This window comes from Lissotriton helveticus, chromosome 4_1 (genome assembly GCF_964261635.1).
Source record: "Lissotriton helveticus chromosome 4_1, aLisHel1.1, whole genome shotgun sequence".
Classification (NCBI taxonomy): Eukaryota; Metazoa; Chordata; class Amphibia; order Caudata; family Salamandridae; genus Lissotriton; species Lissotriton helveticus.
The window spans coordinates 1,496,065,950-1,496,083,742 of NC_136063.1; the positions used below are offsets into that span (position 1 = coordinate 1,496,065,950).

Genomic DNA, 17,793 nt, shown 5'->3' on the forward strand with positions numbered 1-17,793 from the left:
CACTGGCGTGCACTGACTCTGTCCCAGCAGAGTTCAGACTCTTCCGGTATTGGGTAGATTCCTCCCTCACTATAGGCTCCCAGAGGTTCAGCCCTCCTTTTGTCACTGAGCGCATTTCCCAGCACCTGCCACTCAACTGACAGGATTGGCTGAAGCCCACCTCCCTCAGAATATCATACCAGAGCAGCTGCATGCTGAGCCATTTAGTGCTCACCAGCTTCCTGCCGTAGATTGGTTTCTCTTCATTTTAGGGTAAGTCGTGGCTATGTAACAAGACATTGAGCTGGTATACAAAAAAAAATATCTATTCAGCCTGTCACCTTATAAATGGCCATCACTGCCACAATATTTCCACAGTTAGGTGTCAGGCAATAATACACGCCAAGTGTTTAATCAGTCGATCGTTGGTTACTTAAGAGCGATTCTTTATTCAGATGCCCGCGGAGGAATTGTTGAGGGAAGTGCTGACATAACACCCACATCCCAGGCCACCCAAAAAGTAAAGACAAGCGCAAAAGGCTGGTGAACGGTCAAAGCAGCTTGGCTCGGTGTGCAGCGGCATGGTCTGATTATTCCGAGGGAAGCAGACACTCCTGTCCGTGAGCGCGTTCTGCTCACACGCTGTGAGCGCGGACAGGAGATGTGCGTACACGTACACAACTCCTGTCCTCTACACACACGCGCAGGTCCTGTCCCCTCCCACTGACAAACTGACAACAAAAGGTCTCGCCAAGGCGAGCAGTGCATTCGCTGCGTCGCTAGGCGAGACGTAAAAAAATAGGAGGGACTGGGAGCACATGGAGATCTAAAATACTCTTGCATTTAGGAAACCACAAACAATGGAGCACGGAAAGAAACCCAACCAGTTGGATAAAAAAAATTCCCAGAGTAAGAGAGCACCATTAAACTAGGGGAACTGACACACAGACAAGTTAAGGCTGAGGAGCTTTGGTAAAATGAAAGAAAGTTATACCGTTGAGAGCCCGAAATTATACATAAAGTATAACAAGGGGTATGTGAAGGAGTACATGGTGTGATAAGTACGCTTTCTGCTCCTGTCTTCGGGACATCAAGTCTACTCAATAAGTTGGGTACGTTACAGGAGGCAGGCAAGAACAGCTCGAGTAGAAAGCACGTCACACAGCTTGCAACTTAAATACACTCTATATTGTTTTCATAAAATAAACTGCAGTAGTATTGAAATGAATTTCACATCTCAGTTTACAATCACATGTACAATAATATCGGATACCACTATCACCACCCAAGCACGCAAAGTGGATCCGAATATCTTTTTGCTGATATTTGTAGAAACATGTGTAAAACTTTTCTTCTTTCACCTTCTTTGTATGCCTAAAATGGGAGAGAGACAGTCTTTCACGTGTGACCTTCTTGCCCAAGCCGAACGTCCTCCATTCATCAGCGCTGTACCCAGATTCTAACCTGCACCAAGAGGCCAGCAGGACAAAAAGGCCTGCACATTTTAGATAACAAGTCAACACTTTCTGGCTTTAACAGTTACAAGGAGAAGATCAAGTAAAGGCCGCTCTGCAAAGCAGCACTCCGAGCTTAAATGTTCCACAAGTTTCCTTTTAAAGATGAACAATGTGGCAACTTTTGTCTAGTTCAGGACTTTTCAATATGATGCATAGTATGACACAATGTGCTTTGTGGCTCATCGGGCGTACATCATACAAATCTAGTTATATTTGGCCTCTTCAGTCCTGTTTTCTTCTTTTGTGATGGTGGGGTCTTTCTTCATCCCTGAGGAGAAACAAAAAACAGTTCTAGATTAGTATATGTACTTACTTACACATATTAAGACAAAGAAAGGAAAAACAAATTCGATGAAGACGGCTAGATCTGTACACATTTGTGGCAGTTTCAAATATGGTACTATTGTGAAAATCAGATTTTTTTTGTTAAGTTCTGTAACGTAAAATTTCACATCATCAAATACAATTGCCGCTGAATATCACAAAGGCGTTCACCACTTGATTTTACTCACCCTATTTAGTTATGTCCCACCTGAACAAAGAGAATCAATTTATTTTAATTAAACTGTAGGACAAAAAGCACACCGCCCCAAACTATTGTATAAAAATATGGTTAAATCAAAAGTTAGAAAGGTGTTGTGGGAACTACAACCTCGTGTTTGCAGATGACACAGAAATCAAGACCCGGATCATTTCCTCTAGTCATGGTTAGAGTCATTGAATTTTAAGGCTAATGGTTTGATTGCTATTCTGCACACCAGTCCAAGATGCGCATTTGTATCCATTCCAGACACTACCTTTTTTTTTAACACAAACTTTAGAGTTTTGTAAGTTGTGTACAGCTGTGAATACATTATGTATACATGTGAACATCGGCATCTTTCGACTCTAAGCTGTACTAGGTGATATGTTAACAGTGATAAGTATGATAGTATTATCCTTTATAGTATCCATTTGTGCACAGCTATCGTGCATACAACAGCGGTAAAGATTTTAGCAGATGTCATATCTAGCCAAGTGTCAGGCAGACTATATTTATACACGCATCCATTCCAGACGCTACATGCACGTTTTCTATGTTTGGTGTCTATCAGAATGAAGAACGGAACACTGCCTTTTTGCTGCACACATCAGTGATATTAAAGCACAGCTTGCTTGCCATCTTACATTTTTAAGTTTTAGTTTTAAAAGAGGAACAATAAACACATCGGTTGGTTGCACAGCTGAATTCCAAATCCTCTCGTTTACCTCCTGCATACAGACTTCGTGAAGCAGGTGCAGCAAAATTCTTTCAAATCTGTGTCTCACTACAAACAATGCCCTGTGATGAACTGGGAATCCTTAATTACACCATACACAAAATACATTGCTCTCCCCAAAACACAATGGACCAGATTAGGTGATCAGGTGATATTGCACCTGATAAATAACAATACAATGGGGCAGTGTTATTTATCAGGTGCAAGAAATAACACCTATTCTGGGTTTGTAGGGAATAACATGCAGATTTTGGCGTTTAAAGTATCAAACGCCACATGGTAAGGTAAATACCGTAAGATTATCTTCGGTAAATTGTCAGATTTGACCTGCCACAATTTAACAGTTGAGGTATTTAACACATCTGATAATTGTTGGATGCATTAAAGCCAAACTCATATTTCCGACCCGTACATAAACAGGGGTTTACACAGGGGCCAGAATACTCAGACCACATCGTGATCGGGCCTAAAGTGTGGTGGGAGATGATCAAGTGGAAGAGAGGCAGATCCCATTTCAACACAATCTCTGGGTAGATGCAGCTCAACTGAGGACAGGCAAGAGCTGCACAATGAAGGCAGAGGGGCAGTAATCTAGGTGGGTGAAGACAGATTTTCCTCCATGTGTGGCTTCATCCATGGCCATATTTCATATAGAGGGATTAATGAACAGAGTATTGGTGATAGATCCAGAACCTCACATGACCACCATGCTGCTGTTGGAAAAAGAACACAAGCTGTGTCAACTGAGGGATGACCTAGTGAGATAATCCAGTAAGAAAAGGCTGGGGACAATTGCTAGAATATGGCTAGAACAGCGTGCGTTCTCTTGATACTACTGCTGTAAAGGTCCTCAAATTTCCTTACAAGCAACAGACAAACGTGTAGCACTGGAACAGAACATGCATCAGAACATGGTTATAGCCAAGCATAATCTGCAGCACTGAGATGGGCCCTGTAAGTGATCTCCAAAAGCAGCAGATGACAATGATTCAGTGACTAAAACATGGCAACTACAGCAGTCTGATATGAGCAGACATGGGCATTAGTAATGCCAGTCTGACTGAGGTCTGTGTTGGTAGCTCAATGCAAGGACTATGCCAACATTGCAACAGGACTTGATAGGGACGTTCGCCAATCCCCCCCCACCCTCCCCCCATTCAACATGACTAATGTGCCCTACATGCGGACAAGGTCAAAGTGGCATGATACATTCCTTGAACACAGGGGCAAACTGTGATGCATCCAGTACCCTCATTCCCCAAATCTCAATCCATGTACTACTTTTTTGATAACCAATTTTATTGATTTTCCCAAAGATAGCATACAACACAAACAAGTGTACACAGTCAGTTCAATAAGAGGAGCACCTAAAAACATTATACTCCATAACACTGCACATCAATATCAATTGATGGAAGGGGATGAGCCAGGCACCCACCACAATCCACAATTGCCAGAGCAGAGTTTTATTATTATTATTATTATTATTATTTAAAATGTTATATTGCGCGCAGTTACCCTAGGGCATCCCAGTGCTTAACAGGACAGCAACAGATAAAAACAATCAGTCAGGTGCAATCAAACAGGGAACAGATTAGTTTTAGTCGTCTATCGCCCCGCCCATTTACACCACACCATGCGATATTTCTTAGGACAACCCCAGGCCTCATATACAGATTGCTCCTGCCCAGAGCACCAGCCCACTCCACTGCACCACCGTGACAGGGCAGGGGCCGCCGGATCCAGCCAGCATCGTGCAATGTCTCTCTCTGCTACCACTAGAGCCGTGTTTAGGAAGAGCTTATCTGCGCTAGAGTCGTCCAGTCCCTCTGTAATGCCTAGGAGTATGTTGGTGAGGTTAAAGGGCACCTCCCACCCCAGGACTTCATTGAGTTCCTCCAACACGGATTGTCAAAAATGTGTGATCGGTGAGTATAACCATACCAATCCATGTTCTATTAACAATAACACATTAGTGTGACTAAAGCAACACAACGCTAAAATGAGAAAAGAGGGAAAGCGTGGAGCAAAATAGGTCAGTCATCCTGTATCCTAAAATAAGGTGTGTTAAGCTACATGAAACCGAAGCACTTTAACATACCTTACTGTAATGAAATGATGCTCAGTCCTCTTTCTGCACACAAAGCCGTAGAGAGGAAACAGGTGACTTCATCTACAAATGTCAAATTGGGCTATATAAACACACATTAGGTTTCATTACCAAAAATCTAGTTCTGCTTTCATTGCAAAACAATGCTACTGATTTTGGCAGTTTGAAGCACTATTTTATGAGCACTATGCAGTGCTTAACGTACATGGTTTATTTTAAGATTTTTATATGGCATACTTCTAAGTCTTGTTGGTTGCCTCAAAGCTTGGCATCAAAAACCTGTTTTTCGTAAACCAGGGTCTATTTTATCAGCAGGGTCTATTTTACAAGCGGAGTTACATACTTGTAGAAGAGTAACTACAGAGTCACCAGGAACTTAATGAAACACTTTGAGGATGAGATAAAAACAGATACTCAAAATGAAAGCCTTGACACAGTTCTGTATTTGCTAGTGGTTCCAACATAGGACAATATTCACGAAAATATTTCAATGACTCACAAAAAGTGAAATTGTACTTATTAGCATAGGAACATTTTCTATGATAGTACAGAAGGTTCACGGGTGTACCTTAAGTTCCAGTGTGTGGTTACTCGCCAAAGTAGGAGAAAAATCTAACTCTCACAAACTCTCTCACAAAACTTAGGCAAGCACAAACCTATCCTGGATACTGCAGCACATTAACTTTCACGGGTAGGGTTAAGCCCATATCCTGCTTGGGAATGGGAAGGCGGTGCAGTGGATTGGGGTTTTCAACAGAGGATAATATTTTGCCAATACACAGAAAAAAATGTATCAATCAATCATGTGTTTGTTAAGCGCAACTACTCACCCATAAGGGTCTCAAGGCGCTGGGGAGATGCAGGTTCCAGTCCATCCAGCAGGGAGTCTGTTGAAGAGCCATGTTTTGAGGTTTCTCTTGAAGATGGGGAGTGATGCATGTATGAGGTTGAGAGGTAGGGCATTTAAGGTTCTGGCCACGAGGAAGGAGAAGGTGCGGCGTGTGTATGTGAGCGCGCGTGTGTGTGTGAGGATCTTGAAGGTGATTTTAGCCTCGATGGGGAGCCAGTGGAGTGTGTGCAGGTGCTGGGAGATATGGCAGTGCCTTGGCAGGTTGAGAACCAATCTTGCAGAGGCGTTCTGTATGTTTAGTAGCATGCGAATGAGGTTTTTGTTTATTCCGGCGTAGAGTGCATTGCCGTAGTCTAGTCTGCTGGTGACGAGGGCGTGAGTGACGGTCTTTCTGAGCTCGAGGAGGATCCATTTGAACGTCTTACGTGGGAGGCGGAGGGTGTGAAATCAGGAGGATGAGACCGAGTTGATCTGGCGATCCATTTTGAGCTCGGAGTCCAGGATGAGTCCAAGGTTAGATGCGTGGTCTGTGGGGGTGGGTGCTTCTGAGGGTGGGGGACCACCAGGTGTCGTTCCAGGAGCCGGGGTGTGGGCCCATGATGAGTACTTTTGTTTTGTCAGTGTTAAGTTGTAGGCAGCTGGTTTTCATCCATTTGGCGACAGCTCCACTGCCTTCTTGAAAGTTGTGTTTGTTGGATAGGGAGAGGATGAGTTGGGTGTCGTCTGCATAGGAAACAATGTTGAGTCAGTGGGTTCTAACGATGGGGGCGAGCGGAGCAATATAGACGTTGAAGAGCATGGGGCTGAGGGAGGACCCCCTGGGGAACTCCTCAGGTTGTCGGTGTAGGATCAGAGAGGAAAGGAGGGAGTGACCCGCTGCGTTCTTCCGGAGAGGAAACGGCCTTGTCCCGGATCCATGCGTCGTGGAGTCTGCGTGCTAGGGTGCGGTGGGAGACTGTGTCGAAGGCCGCTGAGAGGTCGAGGAGGATGAAGGCTACTGTTTCTCCTCTTTCCCAGAAGGGAGCGGATGTCGTCTGTTGCGGTGAGGAGGGCGGTTTCTGTGCTGTGGTTTTTTCTGAAGCCGGATTGGGAGGAGTCGAGGATGTTGTGCTCTTCGATTGAGGTGTCGAGTTGGATGTTGATGGCTTTATCGATTACTTTCGCTGTGAACAGGAGAAGGGAGGTGGGTCTGTAGTTTTTTAGGTCGCTGGGGTCCGCCGAAGGTTTCTTCAGGAGGGTGTTGATCTCAGCATATTTTCAGTCGTCGGGGAAGGACGCATTTGCCAGGGAGCGGTTTATGCTATGGTGAAGTATGGGTGCGATGGTGTCGGCAGCTCTGTTGAAGATGTGGTGGGGCAGGGGTCCTTGGGGGCCCCGGAGTGGATTGTCTTCATTGTCTGCAGTGTGTCTTCGGTGGTGAGGGCTGTCCAGCTGTCAATCGTTGGCTTCAGGGTGTCTGGGTGGATGGTGAGGGTTCAGTGTGTTGGTCGTCTTCGTCGAAGTTGTAGTAAATGTTCTGGATTTTGTGGTGTAAGAAGGTGCGGAGTTTGTTGCAGAGGTCTTGTGAGAGGAATGTCAGTAGCCCCGCTGGTGGGTTGGGTGAACTCTTTGATGATGCTGAAGAGTTCTTTCCTGTTGTGCGCGTGTGTGAAGATTGTCTCCGATCGCTGTTTTTCTTAAATTTGATTAGTTGGTGGTGGGAGTTTGTGGCGGCTCTGAAGTTTCTGTGGGCTTCTGTGGATCTGAAGTTCCTCCAGGCCTTTTTGATGCGGCGGCATGTGCATCTGGACTCTCGAAGTTCGGTGGTAAACCATCTGGCTTTCTTGGCGTGAGTGTTGTTCTTCTTGAGGTGGGCTATGGTGTTGGTGCTGTCAGAGCTCCATCTGTGCAGAGTTCGGGCTGCGGTGTTGGGGTCGTCTTCCGCGGTTTTTGGGGTGGAGTGGCCGAGTGAAGAGGTGAGCTGGTCGTTGGTGATTTTGGTCCAGTTTCTTCGTGGGAGCAGGTGCTGGTGTATTTGGATGGTGGGTGTTCTGAAGGTGAAGTGGATGCATCGATAGTCTGTCCACTGGACTTCGGTGGTGTGGCTGAAAGTGATGGAGTTCCCCGTTGTGAAGAAGCGGTCGAGGGTATGTTCTGCTGAGTGCGTGGGTTCGGTCACAATCTGGAGTAGTCCAATGTTGTGGAGGTTGTCCAGAAGGGATGTGGTGTTGGGGTCTAGTTGGTTGTCGAGGTGGAAGTTGAGGTCTCCCAGCAGGGTGTAGTTGCTGGATGCAATGGCTTGCGGAGAGATGATGTGCGTGATGAAGTTGATGAAAGGTCAGCGGGGTTGGTAGATATCAGACGTGCACTTGCACTTTATTTCATTTCCGCATGCAGAATCTTGCTACTTTTTCATATGCAGATTTATTTATGCATGAGCATCTGCTAGGAAATCAACAGTAGGGCGCTCCTAGGGCCATTGCTGGAAATCTTTGTGAACTTCAGAAACTACAGAATGTATGCACATCATAGGCAGAAGACACAGATTGTAAACTTCCAACTTTACATCCTGCTGTTTTGTGAATCAGGCAACCATTCTGGAGTAATGGAGCCTGCCAAGCAGGCGAACAGATAGAACCTCACTGTTTCTGCATCTGGACGCTCTCAAAGAGCAATCTGAGACTTAGAGGGCTGCTCTACTCCACTGCTCTGTGCTTTAAACCAGATACTAGTAGCATTTGGTAGCTAATGTAGATCTGCATTCTTGTTTGAAGTAATCATTCAGCTTATGGTTGAGAATTAACATGGCAACCTATTCTAAGTCAGACAGTTTCCCAGTTCTCACTACAAGTTACCTAGTGTCTGCATCTGCACAATGAAGTTGGGCTAGGAACGTTGCACTGATCAAAGATATCAAACGGGGATGGAGAAATAAAGCAATCTAGTTCGATTCACAAAGATCATCATCATAGATGGTCTCCATATATATGACTTGTTTGACCAACATACTCCTGTAGTAAAAATATGGGGATAAACCCTTTAAGAAATAATACTTCAAGCTCCCTGGTTTCTAAATATATTCTAGTCTTTTAACATAGCCCCAACAAACTGCCAAGGCGATTCTGAGACTCTACTTGTAATTGTGCAATCATGCTATTTCAGTAAATAGAAATAACCCAAATCTAACAGACGAAGTGTGATGTTCCATGGTCAGACATGTTTAAAGAAATTGCTATTGAATCTGAAGGCAAAGGGTGCAGAATCAGAGGTTGCAAAAAAACACAAAAACCCAACCCTAAAAGGGTAATGATGAACAAAAACAACAAATAGATGCATTAAAAATATAAAGCTTCCTCTGCAAACTGTACATAAAAAGTGCAGAGATTGTGTTGCAGACATGACACTAGAAAAAACACAGATTCTACTTGCCTTTCTTTTCTCTTTTTTGAATCTTTTTTCTTGTCTCTACTCCTCTGTTTGTGTGGACTGCTGCTGTGATCCCTTCTGTGACGGGACTGTTCCACACTTCTACGTGGTACTGATGCCTGCCTCGAGTCTGCAGATTCTGAACGCAGAGAATCCTTAGAGTCGGATCGCCTTCCTCGCGATCTAAAAAAAAAACCAAAAAGTATTTTTTAGGTAGATTAGTTACAATTTACGGTTCTCCTAAAATAAGAAAGCCATTAATAAGTTTCTGATGACATGTAAACAAATGTAAAGAAGAAGCAACATGAGCTTCAGAATACACCCAATTTAGACATTCATGCACTTCTGTAGACCCCTAGCGGTATCCATGACCTGAATGGAGGGGATAACACAGAGGATTGTTCCAAATTAGACTCGGGTGACTATTAAGTTACTTAACTAAAACTTTACTTCTCCAATGGAAGCCATACAACCCTTATTCTTAAATGAATAAGTAATTTCTTGTTGCAGTGCCCTTAAACAATAGGAAAAGGTATCAGATAGAACCTCTGCTTCCTTTAAGTTTCTCCTTTAGTCGCATTACACACTGTGCCTCAGAAAACACCGTAGTTAATTGTTCAGCTTGCACAGTATCCTCCAATGTGTGATAGAAGCGAGTTGCTTGCAGACAAAAGGGCCAGTCTATTTATTCTTTGAGCCACACACCGATTTGTTGTTTTGTGGGAAAAAGAGGCAGCAGCTTGTATATTTCAATTGTTTTTATACATTCACTTGCACTCAGTTGCTTCACCATTGAGACACATAAGCACAAACCCATAAAATACTTGTATAGGCACTGTAAGACATGCACACGTGAGACTTCCTCTAACGATTTCCTGCGATCCTGACCCAGCAGGCTATTGACCAACGGAAAACATTTATTTATGTGTTATTTCTAGAGGGCAGACACTCGTCCCCAGAGGGATATTAAGGCACTAGATAGCTTCATGCACAGAACATTAAAACACTTGCCTTAGGCTGAGAATAGTCCGGTTTTTAGTCTTTTCCTAAACCTGGCATGGTCTGAGGTCAGACAGATCGGTGGGCACTTAGTTTCAATGAGTGGCTGCCAGGTAGGTGAATGAACGACTACCCATCCTAGCTTTTTGCATGTGTTTGGCTTTAGTCACTGGTAGACTGGACAAAAGGCAGGGTTTGCGCAGGTTTGTAGAATTTCACTTTACAGGCACAATGGCTAGGCCAGTGTGGTAGAGTGCCTTGTGGACATGTCATAAAAGTTAAAATTTGGTTTCCTTGCGGATTGGCAACCAGTGGAGGGTGTTTAGACAGGCCGATGTCAAACTGTCACTAGTACAGATGAGTCTGGTATGAGTCAGCCTGTAATCTTATGAAGAGAGTCTGCCATACCCAAATAAAGGGCTTTGCCATAGTCCATTCTACTCTTAATGTGAACTACTGTCCTTCACCAGTTCACAAGGATGCAGTAGAAAAGTTCCCGCTGGAGACTTAGGAGACCAAAGCATTTGTCATGGTGACCTATTTCTGCATGTAGAGAGCGAGTCGTCCATTAGGAAGCCAAGGTTCTTTGACACTTTGCGTTTTGGAGCGGGGCCCACGGACGATGGCCACCAAGATGCATCCCAGATGTAGTGGGCACCGCCGAAGAGTCGAATCTATTTTATCGGCATTCAGCATACACACCTAACCCTCTCCACTTGCTACATTTGAGCTGCACATAGACAGGGAGATGTTTATCAACAGCCAAAACTTCCTGCACTTTGTCGCCACCCAGGTGTTGGGCTCTATGAGTCAATTGGAGCCAGTCCTCTTCAATGAGTTCTCAATACTGTCTATTTGTCCGTTTCCATAAATAAAACAGCCAGGGAAACCGATATTTTAGCATCTACATTTTTTTGAAAAAACATATGTGCCAGTGGAAATAGGATATCCCTAATGGAAACAATTTCGCCAAAGATACATTTTTCTCTAGCAAGGAGCCCTCACTTAGATTCATGACTTTATCAACAGACTAAGGCAGTTACTCAATGAAGGTTGAGGGGGTAAGAAGATACAGTCCGAGCACCACAGTACAGACGGTAAAGACTGCAGAAAGCACAAACTATTTTTTATCTAGTCACATCGACATTTACCAATCTAAAATATGTTGCAAAAGAGCTCTCCTAGTTATGGTACCTACTAGTCAAGTGATCGCGAAGGCAATCTGGAAGTGGCATTTTCATTTTCTGATAGCAGAGCTTTACACAAGATTAAATTATATATGTATAGTTTATTTAAGTTGGGGAGTCCTCGGATTACGCTCAGTAAGGTGCAGTAGGAGTCACTGTACTCTACAAAAGTAAGATCAGACCAAATAAAACACGCATGTTCCACAGAAGTCCTAGATATAGAACGTTTGTTCTGATGGTGTGGAATGGTTCAATGAGAATGTTACTGCATTAATCCAGTGGTTGAGATAAATTAGAAACCATTGTGTGCATGATCTAAGGGTGGGTTAACGCACTATATTGTCCCATTAGAAAACAAAAAAGGTCTCATCTGACACTACCTGAATTTCGCCCATTATATTAGAAGGCAGGAAATTCATCAGGCAGGAGCAGGAGTCATCACTTGAGAAAGCATAATTCTACACCCCACTAAAAATACTTATTGCAAGAAGTTTAAAATGGCATACCATAATCCAAAGCGAAGAAAAGCCAGCCTTTCAATGACAAAAAATAAATATACCAGTCCGGATTATTTTCAGGTCCGTTCCAGATGCCAGTTTTGGCACAGGAAAAATAAGGGAAATCCTGAACTAGGATTGTAAAAACAATTAGATTCAAATTAGGGGTAACTGTAACATGTGTCACCGTAGTCTGTTTTCTAAAATTCCTGTAACCAAGATGTCGAGGAAAATCAGAGGCCAAACAGAGACAACGTGCTTCAAAAGGCAACATACATATAATAAAGTACAGGACAAAAGGATAAAAAGAGAATATGGCTTTGGGGAAAGGAAGCCACACTGGCTCAAACAAAGAATACTGAGGTGAACCCAGAAAAACAAAAAATAAATCAACAAAAGCACAGAAAAAGAATGTGGCTTGAGTAGCGAGTGCAGGGGTCTTAAGAGCAGGAGGCTTTCACCAGGTTGGGGTTGTCACACTGGTGTAGGCCATTCACAATGTGAGATAGATAAAAACCTAATTAAATCAAAAGATGCTGTCAAAACAGGTTTCACCAGTATTTTTCCCCATCGGGAGTGCATACAATCACAACTGCAATTCTATGACACATTTAGATTCCCATTCTGGAACAGCACAGGAGTCAAGCTGTTAAGTTTGAGGGAGTCTGTGTTTGATTTATATCCGCAATTCACTAAAGAGAGTTGCTGTCCCTAGCGGAGGTGTGTGGGAAATTTCGTTTTGGGTGATAGAGAAAGTCATGGAGACTTTTACTTGATGCCCTCACACACCCCGAAGGTAGTCATGCTTCATCATAGGGCAGTGCTCCTCGTTGGGCAGGCGCTGCAATGCCGTATGGGTCCCCAAAGGGTCACTTTGGCGGACATCTTTTGTTTGTTGAGCCACAAGATGTGTGCGGGTTAATATTAATCTGTGAGAAGTAGGCGGTGAGTGGTGGATTAAAAAGGACTAAGGGGTGTCCAGAGGGAGTAGATTTAATAAAGAGGACCCCTCTGTCACGGTTAACGGAAGTGCTGCTCATGGGTAGTTATGGCCCTTAGTAGCTGTAATTGTGTTGTGCTATTTATGAAAGTATAATGCAGTAGGTAAACATGTTTCGTGCTGGTTGTATCCTCGTGCATGTAGTTGTTCGCAGATATGTGTACGGCACAGATTTTGTTGTACGATCTGACCATCGCCCCCTTGTAGACCTTTTTACAACCAAGGGATGTAGTAAAGCCACCTCCAGAATTGCAAGATGGCAGTATAAATTACAAGATTTTCATTTCTCAGTTGAGTATATTCCCGGTGCAAAAAATATCCTAGCTGACTTTCTTTCTAGATTACCTGTAGAAGATGATAATCTTGTTGCTCCTGATAATGATCCTGACAAAGTGGTATCAATTTGCGAAGTTTCCAATGGGTGCATCCGTGAAGAAGATTGGATTTTGGCTTGTAATAGTGATCCTGACTACTTGGATGTTTTATCTTTTATCAAAAATGGTTGGCCTTCCAAGAACAATTTATCCCCCAATGTATTACCGTACTTTCATGTGGCTCAAGAATTATCTATCCAGGGTGAAATTTTATTGAGGGGTTTGCTTTTGGTTGCGCCGCACAGTTTGAGGAACACCATTCTAGACATGGCACATGAGGGTCATCCGGGCATGTCCAGCATGAAGAGGAGAATAAGGAGTGAATTTTGGTGGCCTGGAGTCGACAGGTTGATTGAGGAAAAAGTAAGATCTTGCGTTGAATGTTGTGTGAGCGATAAATCACAGAAACCCATAAAATATCAACATGATTCTGTCTCGAGACCTTCAAAACCCTGGGAGTGTGTTTCGGTAGATATTGCTGGTCCGATGTCTTTAGGTCACAGTCCGGTTTATGCTATAGTGCTGATAGACCAGTTCTCCAGTTGGCCAGAAGTGAAATTTGTACCCCATGTATCTTCTAGGGTAGTTATCGACTTTTTAAAATCAGTCTTTGAAAAAGAAAGTTTCCCCACTTCTATCCTGTCTGATAATGGCACACAGTTCACTTCTGCAGAGATGAAAACTTTTTGCAGCAACCATGGCATTTTACACAAACGTTCGTCAGTATATTATCCTCAAGGTAACGGCATGGTAGAAAGGTGGATCAGAGTGCTCAAGGAGGGTTTACAACTTGCTGTGTGCAATGGTGAGAATTGCTACGAGGCTGTTAGGAAACTTTTATGGAGTTATCGGAACACTCCAAAGTCTGATGGTGATCTGTCTCCTTTTGAAAAAATGAGGGGGAGGAAAGGTGTGTGTAACTTAAGCCAACCCTGGATGTGGAATCTAGTAGAAGATAAGCGTCTCAGACGTTGTCCACCTGTGGTGTCTGCATCTTCCAACAATCCATGCAAGATTGGTGATTGGGTACGAGTGAGGAAATCTGGCTTTCTTAGATCTGGTGTATCACATTTTTCTGACCCATTATTAGTAGTTAGAGTAGGTAGGCAAGTTGTAGAGTTATCTGACGGAAATGTTTGGAGTCTTTCACATTTTTCTGACCCATTATTAGTAGTTAGAGTAGGTAGGCAAGTTGTAGAGTTATCTGACGGAAATGTTTGGAGTCTTTCCAAGGTTGTCAGAGTTCCACCTCACCTAGGTAGTTCCTTCCCTCCTAATCAACCAGGGACCTCATTTCCTTTTCCCAATTCATATCGCCCTCCCGTTTCCTCTCATACTCATCAGCCTGTTCCCAATTACACCCGAAGCATGAGTTCTCCCCGTCTAAGGAGACCCCCTTTTTGGCACAAAGATTACAATGTTGATGTATGATTTCTCACTAACAAACTGCTATGTAATTTTCTTTCGTTAAGGACGGTCACCAAATTGTTATCAATTTATTCTTTCACTGTTTACTTAAAATAAATCTTATATTGTGATTAATTCTTTTATTTTCTAGAAAGGGGGATGTGTTGTATCCTCGTGCATGTAGTTGTTCATTCCGCCGCATGCACTGGAATGTGGAATCCTATGCTTAGGTATTCCAGAGATTCCAGTGCAGCGGTTGGCGTGGGCTCAACAAGATATCTTATCTGCTCATCAATAAATCCTTCTTTATTAACACATCCTGAGGAGACTAATCATTTATAATCAGGATACTTCAGTGCTTCACATGGTCTCCGGAGGAGATCCCTAGCGCTTCTTCAGGATCAAAAGAGGTGGTAAAGGCGATAAGTGAGTGAAAAGTGGCCTCGTCAATTGAAGTAGTGCCACTGAGTTGAACTGAAAGTCGGTCCAATCTTTCGTACATAGGTAGTATGCACCACTAGTCACCTGAGAGCGTGCTGGTTGTCACAATAGTTTTATTGCCAGGCAAAGTCTCTTGCGCCTACCAGACCTCTCGGTTGCTTGAATTGATGTACATCCACACCTACAGCCTTCATTAGAAGGTGTACACAGTATCTTCAAACATGGCACAAACAAAAGATGCTGCAGATCTCAAAACCAGATCCGTCTGGCCCATGAAAATACAATATATCTTAGACACTATCAGATTCAGTCGTTTTATTGTGTAATGGACTATTGGATGTGGTGGGGAAAACAAATACACGTCTTGGACCAATTTATCCATTTAGATTTCCCCAGTGATTAGTCCCTTTGTAGTTTGGATGGGAAGTGTACTAAGTTTTCAGTAGCTGCCCAGAGATCTACTTCTTGTGTGCCCCACTTTCGGACCTCCGGATAAACCATTCATGCATGGTTTTCTTTGAACTACTGAGTTATGTAGGCTAGGCCCGTAGCCAGGAGTATATTTTTTACAGGGACATGGCCCTTAGCTATGACCATACATTAAAGCTGTGCACTTCAGGTGCATTCTTTCCCAAATATTTGCAGGAGAAAAGACACAATATGCAAGGTTTTGGTGCACAACATTCCTTTTAGTCCTTTTTTTGTTATGTTTAAATTATTGGTAGAATTGGTTGTACTACGAAATAACCCCCAGAAGATCGTGGAACCAAAACATAAAGGAAAGACTATCAAAAGGTAAGGTCATACAGTAAAGTATAGATCTACTATTCCAACTTCACATCTATGCACCTTGAAGATGTAAGTATTGCATGGATAGATTATATATATATACATATATATATATTATATATATATACATATATATATATATATACACACACACATATACATATATATACATACATATACACATACACATACACACACACACTTATATTAAGGTTTAGAAAATCTATACTTATTTACCTGTCCGTATTTTGGATACCATATTCTGTCCTCAACATTCTGTGCCATCGATATTTTAGGTTTTAATACTCAGGGTGCGCACTGTGTGCTTTGCGGTGAAGAATATATGGATTTTTTTCAAGGTGCATATTAAAGCACACTCAATCAACTTTCCACAATGCTACTTAAAATTCTATAATTTAGATGGTATTTAAAGTAGAGGGGTGTAAAGTTTTAAGTTTAGCAGACTGACCGCTTTGTATATTTTCTAAATTGTTCCAGCTTTGGGAAATGCAATGCTTATGAAATTATTTGTTTGGGATGTTCTACCTAGGACATTCTGCATATGGAAATGACCACACCTGGAAGGCTCAATGGGATAAACTTACCTCAAGTAAATTTAGCAAACGTATTGTGCTTTGTAAGGTGTGGAGTTAACTAATTCAGTCCAACACCATAAGTGAAGTTTTAATTTAATTCATTGCTAATTTAAAATAACTTTACAGAGAGCACGAAGCATAGCCATCAAGGAAATTTTGGGAAACCAGTGGCGATTAGTGTGATTTCCATATTTTAGGGCAGCAACAATGGTGAAGCCTAAACAGAATGTAAATGTCATTTTACAGGGTGATGGTCCCACAATGAATTTCACTATAAGGTTCTGACAAAAGATGGATATTTCATTGACAATTTATTTAAAGCATCATTCGACACTGCATAGACTTTAAACCTAAACCCCTTAAACCCAGCACCTAGCAGCACTCCGGTACGGGAAGATTGTGCAAAAGTTGCTGTACAAAAATACACTTTCGTCAGACACCATCCAGCATGTTTGGTAGGTAGACATGGTAAATGACCGGTGATTGTGGGAGGTTGGGATGGGTCGGTTTGCGGCCTGTGGCTTGGCTGAGGACACTAGTGGCATCTCCAGTTAGAGGAGTTGTAGATGAGAAGACAGCAGCATGGCTTCTAAGGCTCTAGGGTGGTGGTTTCACGGATTGCATCTAGGCACCTGCTCTTTGATGCTGCTTGCATGGTACCTCCCATTTAGATGATACAGATGTATCCACTTTCAGAATTATGGGCATTTTCCTCTTTTCAGTGAAATTTAACAAGTAGACCAACTCCTTGTAAATAGGTGCGCGTGACTTATACATGAACCACAATGGGATTCTTCACATCTGTAGAATATATTTTATTGTTCAATATTCTTTTATATTGCGTTCAATGTTTTCTGAATTAACTTCGATTATTTCATTTCATAATCATATGATTCCAAATGTCAAAAATGAAATTACATCATATTGTTCACATTCTTCGTACCCAATGCATTTCGGGTCATAAACAAATTGACCCTTCATCAGGGGTCTGTAACGAAATGAAAACAGGACCATTAAGTTAATTGTTCTGTTATTCTCATCCGTTCCCTCTTATCTACATTAAACTAAACATTTCATGAAATTAACGGATGTCAAACAAAATCGCTACACAAAATAAGTCTAACCCATGTGCAGACATGGCTAAATAAACTCTGCTAACTAAATTGAGCTATGAATCATATACAATCTAACATTCAATGACCTCTCTCACCCATGGTCGCTTAATATATCACACTGTGGCTGACAATTATCGCAACACAGTTAAAGTCGCCATGCAAGACAGAACGCGCACACGCTTATCGCGCTACTAACTACGCAGTGCTTACGTTTGGGATCAGCCGATCTCCTTCGGTAATGGTGAACGCTCGAATGGTGTAGTTTACC

General features: G+C 42.7%; 1 protein-coding gene across 1 annotated transcript in view; it reads right to left on the minus strand.

Moving 5' to 3' along the window:
* Positions 1 to 1,145: 1,145 nt before the first annotated feature.
* Positions 1,146 to 17,793, minus strand: part of SNRNP48 (small nuclear ribonucleoprotein U11/U12 subunit 48) — a 178,392-nt gene continuing 161,744 nt past the window's right edge. Inside the window, exons 8-9 of the mRNA XM_078688086.1 lie at positions 9,124 to 9,303; positions 1,146 to 1,764 (exon numbers count right to left, since the gene is read on the minus strand). Coding sequence (XP_078544212.1) covers positions 1,719 to 1,764; positions 9,124 to 9,303 — 226 coding nt within the window. The 3' untranslated portion in view covers positions 1,146 to 1,718. The remainder of the gene's footprint in view (positions 1,765 to 9,123; positions 9,304 to 17,793) is intronic.